The sequence below is a fragment of the Oncorhynchus gorbuscha genome, linkage group LG23, assembly GCF_021184085.1.
Source record: "Oncorhynchus gorbuscha isolate QuinsamMale2020 ecotype Even-year linkage group LG23, OgorEven_v1.0, whole genome shotgun sequence".
In the NCBI taxonomy this organism is placed as follows: Eukaryota; Metazoa; Chordata; class Actinopteri; order Salmoniformes; family Salmonidae; genus Oncorhynchus; species Oncorhynchus gorbuscha.
The window spans coordinates 55,703,168-55,713,656 of NC_060195.1; the positions used below are offsets into that span (position 1 = coordinate 55,703,168).

Sequence of the window (10,489 nt, forward strand, 5' to 3'; positions counted from 1 at the left end):
AGGTTTAAAATCCGGTTTTATGACTTTGTCGGTGACTTCCCCACAGACCTGCCTCCAATACATGAGTCATCCCAATAAGAGATTTAATTAATGAGGGTTGCAGGTAGCCTAGTGGTTAGAGAGACAAAGTGAAAAATCTGATGTGCCAATGAACAAGGCACTTAACCCTAATTGCTCTGGGGTCGCCGTTGACAATGGCAGACCCTGGTCGTGACCTCACTCTCCGAGGGGTGCCTCAAAGGGAGTTGGGATATGCAAGAAAACACATCAAATAGGACAAATATAAGCACCCACCAAATTATATTATAATTAAATGCCAACCTGCGAGTACTGTGTCCATACAGGCACAGTTTGATCAAAGATTTTTATAACTAACCCAAGACTGCTCCATTGGGAGCAAATTAAGCATAGTGGGTAGAACAAACAAGGAGGTGGGCAAAGACAAGCACGAGCTAGTGAGATCCTATTGGTGCATTTTAGCATGTATTTGCATAATTCCACTGGGGAACGCCTACTCTGTGAAGTGCACATGTGTAATAACTAAATTTGCCTTTGCACTTTTAAACAATGCAATCTATGGAAACGTTGGCAAAAGGGTAAAGTTCACAAACTTAGCCCTTCCGTAAACAGATTCTTCTTTTGGGAACAGAAAACTGTATGGAGATCAAATTCTTCTTCGATGAGAAAATCTACAGAATCTCACTCCATATTCTCCCACTGCTGGCCACCAGGCTTCCTCTCCTCACCATATTTGGTGGGGAGTGGAAATTTCAACTGGATGCTTCAAATTTATACATCCAGTGTAACATCTGGTTCCTTGCTCTATCTGTGGTGTGATGTTAGTCCACTCATCATAACTATAGTAATATGCTTGTTGTTCACATGGGCCAAATAACCAGCATTACCTCTGTGGCCCCATGGCCCCTGTGACTCTAAACTGCTCCATGTCCACTTTGATATTAGTAAATACAGTTGGTTATTCAAAGTTTCCACTGGTTCTAGAAAGTATTTCACATTGCACATGGCTAAGACTGGTCAGATAGCATCTAAGTCATTTACCAGAAAGAGAGCGATGGAAGAGAGTAAAATAGAGAGATGAAAGGAAATATTGAAAGTCTATTGCTTCCTGTTATTGTTCCACACTGTCTTAAACATTTCCTGTTTGTGTTCCACTGATGGGTTATCAGTGAGAATGTGGTTTAGTGTAACGTAGAAACCAAGCTCATGTCAAGGCCCAGTCTGAACTTCAGTTAACTTGGGACAAATGTTAACCATTGTTTTTTGTTGCGATGTTTCTCAGCAACTCTACCGGAAAAGGCCTGGATTGACAATGTCATGTGCCAAATTACCTCAGAACATTTCCAAAAATCGATATCGAGACATTTCACCATGTGAGTACACTGAACCATCAGAACTGACCTCTTCTGTCACATATGCTGTACGTCCTCATACAGTGACGTAAGTAAATGCCCTCTGTCTCAACTGCCACCGCTTTCTTCTCTCCTCCTCTCTCTCTTCCTGTATCTGCCGTCTCACAGATGACGCCACCAGGGTTATTCTGAGGGGCAAGGACGGGGACTATATCAATGCAAATTACATCAATGTGAGGGCCTTCTCCCTTCTTCTTTTCTTGATACTCAACACTCTTTGATATATACGCCACAATCTTAGATTTTATTACCAAGACCGGACGCCTTCCTTCGACCGAGGTAAATGAATATCTCACACAGACAAAAACACCACCCGGAAAGAGACAGACTTGACTTTGCTTGATAGATACTCACTTCTTAAAGTGTGTGTACATAGACTGAAACATGGATTATGCTTACATATATGAATTTGCCAATATGCAGCTGTACGTATGTGTATATTTGCCAACCCATGCCATTCTCCTGACCCATAGATGGTGATTGCAGCGTCCAGTGCTGTAAACCGCTACATCGCGTGCCAGGGCCCGCTGCCCGCCACCTGCTCTGACTTCTGGAGGATGACTTGGGAACAGGGCTCCAACATGGTGGTCATGCTCACCACGCAGGTGGAGAGAGGACGGGTATGTCACATCCCCAAAAAGGGCTCGCTCTCTCCATTGTAGCCCCTTCCCAATGCTTGTGGTCTCGTTTTGGAATTTCTTGTGATAACGTTTGAGGTGAAAATGAAAGACGTTTCCAATCCCCACAAAGACAATAGACAAACTATTCTTCCTCTTATCTCCAATGATCTTTTTGTTTCATTCCCAGGTGAAGTGTCATCAGTATTGGCCCAATTCTGGTGCCATCGCTACCCATGGGGACTTCCAGGTCTCCTGTGTGACAGAAGAAGGGAAATCAGCATTTCTTGTCAGAGAGATAACTCTCACACACCTGGAGGCAAGGACCATTTCTTGTATCGTCTCTCGTGGACAGACTACGTAAACATCGAGCATCTGACCAAAATGACTTGAGATTTTATTTCTGGGTTAACCGAGATTACTTCTTGCACTTGGTGAAAACTGTATGAAAAAGTATAAAAACATAATCTTACATTTGATTGATTGATTGATTGATTATATTCAGAGTGAAGAGAGCAGGCCACTGACTCAGATCCAGTACATGGCCTGGCCTGACCACGGTGTTCCAGACGACTACACTGACTTCCTGGACTTTGTCAGTCTCGTCCGCACAAAGAGGGAGGGCAAGGAGGAGCCGGTGATAGTACACTGCAGGTAAGGTCTAGTTCTTACGCAAAACACTGCATACACTAACAAGTATCCCCTCAACTAACATCTATAAGCCATATCACTGTTGAAACAGCTTCGAAGTAGGTCTAAGGCATTTTACGCAACATATTTGAAGAATATAAGCCTTTGTACATCTGCCTCATAACCTGACTTAAAGAAAAACAGGTTCCCTTTTTCTTCGAATCAGACATTAAGACACTTTGCATGTTGTTGTAGCAACAGTGATTGATGACGGTGTAAGTCGAGGGAATGAGGATTTGAATCCTCTTCTGTCATTGCTGCCATCTTCAGCCTCATCTCACTCACCTCGTCCTCTGTGTCTCTGTGCAGCGCTGGGATTGGTCGGACTGGGGTGCTCATCACCATGGAAACAGCCATGTGTTTGATTGAGTGCAATCAGCCCGTGTATCCATTGGATATCGTGAGGACAATGAGAGACCAGAGGGCCATGATGATCCAGACCCCGGTAATCTGATCTGTCATGCATAGAAATGAGACTAAGAGAACAGCGGAGGCTCTTACCGCAATAGACGGGGTGGTTGTTTAGCAACAAAGCCGACACATGCGCAACTATGGGGCAAAACAGACAGGGTTGGCTTAGACCAGGGGTCTCCAAACTTTTCTAGCATGAGAGCTACTTTTAAAAGAATTGACATGTCGCGAGCTACACATTTTTTATTTTATAGCTTTCAAATAGGCACATTCTTCTCTTCCATGCAACTATTCCCCGGGTCCTTGGTGTACAAGATAAACTCAGCAAAAAAAGAAACGTCCCTTTTTCAGGACCCTGTCTTTCAAAGATAATTCGTAAAAATCCAAATAACTTCACAGATCTTCATTGTAAAGGGTTTTAACACTGTTTACCATGTTTGTTCAATGAACCATAAACAATTAATGAACATGCACCTGTGGATCGGTCATTAAGACACTAACAGCTTACAGACGGTAGGCAATTAAGGTCACAGTTATGAAAACTTAGGACACTAAAGAGGCCTTTTTACTGACTCTGAAAAACACCAAAAGAAAGATGCCCAGGGTCCCTGCTCATCTGCGTGAACGTACCTTAGGCATGCTGCAAGGAGGCATGAGGACTGCAGATGTGGCCAGGGCAATAAATTGCAATGCCCGTACTGTGAGACGCCTAAGACAGCGCTACAGGGAGACAAGGCGGACAGCTGATCGTCCTCGCAGTGGCAGACCACGTGTAACAACACCTGCACAGGATCGATACATCCAAACATCACACCTGCGGGACAGGTACAGGATGGCAACAACAACTGGCTGAGTTACGCCAGGAACGCACAATCCCTCCATCAGTGCTCAGACTGTCCGCAATAGGCTGAGAGAGGCTGGACTGAGGGCTTGTAGGCCTGTTGTAAGGCAGGTTCTCACCAGACATCACTGGCAACAATGTCGCCTATGGGCACAAACCCGTCGCTGGACCAGACAGGACTGGCAAAAACTGCTCTTCACTGACAAGTTGCTGTTTTGTCTCACCAGGGGTGATGGTCGGTTTTGCGTTTATCGTCGAAGGAATGAGCATTACACCGAGACCTGTGCTCTGGAGCGGGATCGATTTGGTGGAGGGTCCGTCATGGTCTGGTGCGGTGTGTCACAGCATCATCGGACTGAGCTTGTTGCCATTGCAAGCAATCTCCACGCTGTGCGTTACAGGGAAGACATCCTCCTCCCTCATGTGGTACCCTTCCTGCAGGCTCATCCTGACATGACCATCCAGCATGACAATGCCACCAGCCATACTGCTCGTTCTGTGCGTGATTTCCTGCAGGACAGGAAGGTCAATGTTCTGCCATGGCCAGCGAAGAGCCCATTGAGCATGTCTGGGACCTGTTGGATCGGAGGGTGAGGGCTAGGGCCATTCCCCCCAGAAATGTCCGGGAGCTTGCAGGTGCCTTGGTGGAAGAGTGGGGTAACATCTCACAGCAAGAACTGGCAAATCTAGTGCAGTCCATGAGGAGGAGATGCACTGCAATACTTAATGCAGCTGGTGGCCACACCAGATACTGACTGTTACTTTTGATTTTGACCACCCCCCTTTGTTCAGGGACAAATTATTCAATTTCTGTTAGTCACATGTCTGTGGAACTTGTTCAGTTTATGTCTCAGTTGTTGGATCTTGTTATGTTCATACAAATATTTACTGAAATAAAGTTTGCTGAAAATAAACGCAGTTGACAGTGAGAGGACGTTTCTTTTTTTGCTGAGTTTATGGATTATCTGTCAATATACCTGGTAATATACTGGTACATTAAAAATTCTACGGGGTCTGAATTTCGTTTTCTCTGTGAATTTTTTTCTTCAGTTTTTAACTGTCAATATTACAATTATTCATAGACAAACAACAGAAATTCATGTCAATGCCTAAATCACATCCGAAGACAATTTGAGGTCTGGAAAAAAATACTAACAAATTTAGATTTTTGTGTATAATTCTAGCACATCTATCAAGAGAGGAATGTGTTGGCCTAAGCTAAGTTTCTGCTGTTTAGGCTGAATCTAGTTACTCTATGTCGTTGGTGTCATCAGTACTGTTCACTCTTATTTAACCTCTGTCTCTTTGCTCTGTTTGCTTCCAGAGCCAGTACAGGTTTGTCTGTGAAGCGATCCTCAAGGTGTACGAGGAGGAGCTGGTCAAACCCCTGACGCCCACAAAGCTCCTAACACCCGTAGAGTCTCTGACGCCTACAAAGCCCTTGACGACCTTAGAGCCCCTGACACCCACAAAGCCCCTGACACCCGTAGAGTCTCTGACGTCTACAAAGCCCTTGACGACCTTAGAGCCCCTGACACCCACAAAGCCCTTGACACCCGTAGAGCCCCTGTCACCCACAAAGCCCGTGACGACCTTAGAGCCCCTGACACCCACAAAGCCCCTGACACCCATAGAGTTTCTGACGCCTACAATGCCCTTGACAACCTTAGAGCCCCTGACACCCGTAGAGCCCCTGACACCCGTAGAGCCCCTGACACCCACAAAGCCCTTGACGACCTTAGAGCCCCTGACACCCACAAAGCCCCTGACACCCATAGAGCCCCTGACACCCACAAAGCCAGAGGTAGAGACAGAGACAGAGTCGGCTTTAGACCTCCTGGGACTGACTGACTGACTGACTGACTGACTGACTGATTGACTGACATACGGCTGCATGGGCCTAAGCACCACCCTCTTCTTCCACAGCCTGTCTGTCTGTCTCCCATTGTCTCAGTCACAATAGTTTCTTCCCACATCTTGAGTCTGGCAAGAGAAACTAGTCACAACCATGGAGACAACTACCGACAACCACTCAAACTGGCCTGGGAGGGGAAACAAAGCACTGTTGTACTGTTGCACTTTATGATGACAAAACGTGATACTTTGGAGAATTAACGAAAGAAGAAAAAAAAAAAGCAGAAGTTACGATGATCAACTGGAATTTGGGATGTAAGCAAGTGTGCCGGATCAAGAGAGAAGTGAGAAACAGAACAGTAGCTGGGTTGGATTATATTGCTGTAGTGTCATTACTTTCAGACAAACCTTCATAATGAACAGGACAACTTAATGGAAAGTGGACTGGCATTTGTTTTCAGCTCGTCAGTGTGCCATCACCAAGTGTCATATCAGTGGTTTCTTCACAGACTAGTCTTTCTGTCTTTGATTACTCCATAGACTTAAGAGTCAATTTTCTTTTTTAAGTCAAAAACTATTCGTCGTCAACTGAAGATCTGTTCAGAAGTGGGTTGACCCTCTATGTAAGGTCCTGGTAAAGCGCTCTGACTTCTACTCTATGGTACTACTCATCATCTCGTTATTCCCCTCATTTGAGGCTATAGGTTGTCTGATTGTTTCGATCAGATGGGTACCTTTTTGAGCTTTTATATTTATTAGTCTGCAGATTGGAATCATCTCCCGTGCAAGTTATTACAGCTCCAAGTCCTTTTGTGAAGGTGTTCCAAACCAAGGTAAAGGCAGGGTAGGTTAGGTTAGGCGCAATGGATGCTGCTGAGGGGAGGACAGCTCATAATAATGGCTGAAGTGCAGTCACTGGCACTGGCAAACCACGTGTTTGATACCATTCCGTTGACTCTATTCCAGTCGTTGTTATGAGCCGTCCTCCACTGGTTAGGAGAGGCATCCCGCCTCCTTTACCATCTCATTAGCTGATTACCTGTCATTGAGCTCAGCACTACGTGGTGGTGTTGTTGCTGTTTTTTTTTTTTGAGGCAGCTATTCAACTTTGATTCAAGATGGCTCATCATGTGATGTTACATCGGTCTCTCCAAGATACTATATGACTAGCCCAAATCTGGGTAGTATTTTTATGCTGGTTTTGTTATTGCTTGTAACAGAATGATCTTGACATGCTGGATTGGGTTGGTACAGTACCTAGATGGTTTATCAAGTGTCATTGCATCAGATTTTGAAATTGAATATGAGGTATTCAGAGCTCTCTGAATAAGAGTATTGTGGGATTTGGTACCATGGTACTGTACATCAGGATTTTAGGCTGTTGGTGTACAGTACATACAGACAATACATACATTACATAAAAAGACTGAGCTTTCAGGACCAATAGGTTTTTAGCCTTGTGAGTAAAAAGAAATGTTTTCAAATTAACCATGTGTCGAAAAGGCTCAAGCTATAGATTTGCTTCTGATATTTTTTCAAAGAGACCCTTTTTACTTCTTGGGAATGGACAGCACTTTTCAACTGAACGTGTAGCATATTTGCTGCTATGCATGATTAGACCCCCCCAAAATTATTTTGGAATTGTATATAATTTTATCAATTTTTGTTGGATAAAGACACCACTATAGGACATGTAAGTTATATGGTGTCATCTAGATGTGTGTAATGTAACTAGTGTAAATGTACTATGTTATAAATTAAGGCTTAATGAAATTAAAATAATGTGAGACAAAGTTATTTTTATAAGAACAGAAAAGTTCAAAACTTTTCCACTGTAAAGTCTTTCTGGATTTAGAAAGTATTGTTATGGGAAAGCTTTGCAATAGATGTATGCTGTGTAAAAGTCCTCTCCTTAAGTCCAGTGGGAGCGGAAAGAGTTGGGACGGCAACATGAAGCTCTGTACAATGACAAATAGATTCATTAATCACCATTAATACTGTTATTTTTTTGACAATTGAAACCCACATAGTGATTTTATTCCCATGATTTCTGATTGAATGAATGTGATTGTGCTTTTGAAATCAGAAAGCTGGCTTGGTTGGCTTGGTCAAACATGTCGCTGATACTTCTGCAGTGGGTTTACGCAGTACCTTGCTGACAATGTTTACAATGGTTTGTGAGTTAGTTTTGTGATTTAAAAAGGATCTGTATCTACTGAAAGTCTGTGTGTTTACAAAAGCTGTTGTGCAGTGGGGAACTTTGGCCCAATCAGATCGCTCACCCTCTGCGGCCCAAATGGCACCCTATTCCCTATGTAGTGCACTACTTTTGACTGGGCTCTGGCCCAAAGTTGTGCACTAGATAGGGAGCCATTTGGGACTAGACAGTGTCTATCACTTCACCATGAAATAGACTGAGGCACTGGAATGTTTATTTTACCAGGTCATCCCATTCAAGGTCCAACACCTCTTTTTCAAGGGAAACCTGGATCATATGTTTGGTTTTTATTGCGCAATGCTGTTCTACCTGATCATCGTCATCATCACTTAGTAATAGTACAACATTCTGCACAACTGTGATGTAAATATAAGCTTCATCTGTGAACTAGTGAAATATATTTCAAGATCAATCAGGATGATGTACAAATGTAATGTTTGTGGTGAAGCTGTACAGAAATTGAATGTATCCATTTCAGTCTTTTAGTTGCTCGAAAACGTAAGGGATGTACAATTTGACTTTTGAGGGGAAATATTTTTCATACTACTGTGCTTGTAAATGCAGGTAAATATCAGATTCTCAATTGTGTCTCAATGGGCTCTGCCTGGTCTGCGACAGTGTTTTTGTTGTAAATAGGAGCCATATCATGTCAGTGAAGTGCCAATGTACTGTAAGTAAAGTCTCATTTCTGCTGTATTTTTTTGTTGACATGGTCCTTTCTTTCTATGCCTTAACTGTGAATATGTACCCAGCACCAACACTGCGTCGTTTTCCTTTCCACATTCACCATTCTAGATTCAACACTGCAGCAACAACCACCATAGAATCAGAATTCTGCCCATTATATTTCTACTGTATAGTCTTTTCTATGATGTGAAAATAGTATGTACACAGTAACACTAATAGCCAGGTCAGATTAGGGCAGTCAGCTGGAAGGAGTGGAGTCAGGCTGTATCAGTCACACGCTCAGCACCCCCCTCTCTACTGTTGAGGCAGGCCTAGTTGCCCATGTTCAGCAGAAGGAAACAAAAATTATTCTTGCCTTTCTATCAAGTCTCTGCCTCCACCTAGTGTTCAGTTTCAGACTGCTATGGCTGATGATCCTGAGACAACCAACTCAACTAGGCTACAGCAAAGATGTTGTATTGTATTCCTTCTGACCGCAGGACATTATATTGGAAAAATCCTGACATCTACAGAGGCTATAGGTCTGATGAAGATGTGGCTTGTCTCTTATTCTGTGTTGAGTGACTTGAGTCAGTAGTGGGCTCTCTTGCCAAACTAGAAAGGTCTTCAGAACTAGTTGAGGTTTCTCAGGCCATAGGTGTTGTAGCGTATCAGTGAGATAGTATGTACTTGGGGCGTGGGAAGAGGTTAGCCAGCCATCAATGGGATATGCCATCCGTGTGCTACTGGATCTAAGGCTGACCTGGATCGTATTCATTAAGCACCAAACGGAAGAAAACAGGCTAAAACAGGGAGGAATTACCTGGACTTGTCCAATAATAATATATAATAATATATATGCCATTTAGCAGACGCTTTTATCCAAAGCGACTTACAGTCATGTGTGCATACATTCTACGTATGGGTGGTCCCGGGAATCGAACCCACTACCTTGGCGTTACAAGCGCCATGCTCTACCAACTGAGCAATAAGAGAGGCTTTAGTTTGGTTTAGTTTTATGCAGCAAAAATGGTTTACAATATGCACTAATGGATATGACCCTGTTCTGCTCCTTTGCAACAGTGTTAAGACTGAAGGCCACATAAGGCCTCTGTCGTCCATTCAAAGTCAAGTTGAACAGCACTGGAATGGTGTTTTACGACACTCATAAACATAAAACCTTTTGGTGCTCTGCTACCCTCAAACACAAAGGCAAAACACACCAGCAACATCTGACAAGGCCACAATTCCTTACCGCACTCTTTTCAAGCACATTTTGAACAGCACCTTTGACCTTGAATGACTGGCAACTGATAAGAGACACTCAGATGACAGTCCCAGAAGTTGGACAGCAGGGTTGGGATCATTTACATTTAGGATGTATAGGGGCTACTTTAAAACACTGAGCCCACTGCAAATTCATTACAAAAGAGAACAACTTTATTTGGCAACACAAAGACAGTTTGAATATAACCCATAATAAGTGTGCATACAAACAGTAATTTAGTTTAATGCTTCAGTTTCAAGTGTAGAATTAGAAAGGCAACACTGAAACAGACATTTTTGTGGAGAAAAAGTGCAGTCAATGTGTTCACAAAAAAAAAGTACCAGTCAAAAGTTGACACATTTCAGGATTTCTTTATTTTTACTATTTACTACATTGTAGAATGAAAACATCAAAACTAGGAAATAATAGTAACCAAAAAATGCTGCATGAGGTAGTCACCTGGAATGCATTTCAATTAACAGGTGTGCCTTGTTT

At 43.1% G+C, this 10,489-nt stretch overlaps 1 protein-coding gene across 2 annotated transcripts in view; it reads left to right on the forward strand.

The window, feature by feature from the left end:
- LOC124010802 (tyrosine-protein phosphatase non-receptor type 4-like) overlaps positions 1-8,757 on the forward strand; it is a 42,853-nt gene extending 34,096 nt beyond the window's left edge. For both annotated transcript variants that reach the window (XM_046323477.1, XM_046323478.1), the window contains exons 20-26: positions 1,301-1,391; positions 1,539-1,603; positions 1,904-2,050; positions 2,238-2,366; positions 2,553-2,701; positions 3,047-3,182; positions 5,314-8,757. In XM_046323477.1, the coding sequence (XP_046179433.1) occupies positions 1,301-1,391; positions 1,539-1,603; positions 1,904-2,050; positions 2,238-2,366; positions 2,553-2,701; positions 3,047-3,182; positions 5,314-5,844 (1,248 nt within the window). In that variant the 3' untranslated portion in view covers positions 5,845-8,757. The remainder of the gene's footprint in view (positions 1-1,300; positions 1,392-1,538; positions 1,604-1,903; positions 2,051-2,237; positions 2,367-2,552; positions 2,702-3,046; positions 3,183-5,313) is intronic.
- Positions 8,758-10,489: the final 1,732 nt, after the last annotated feature.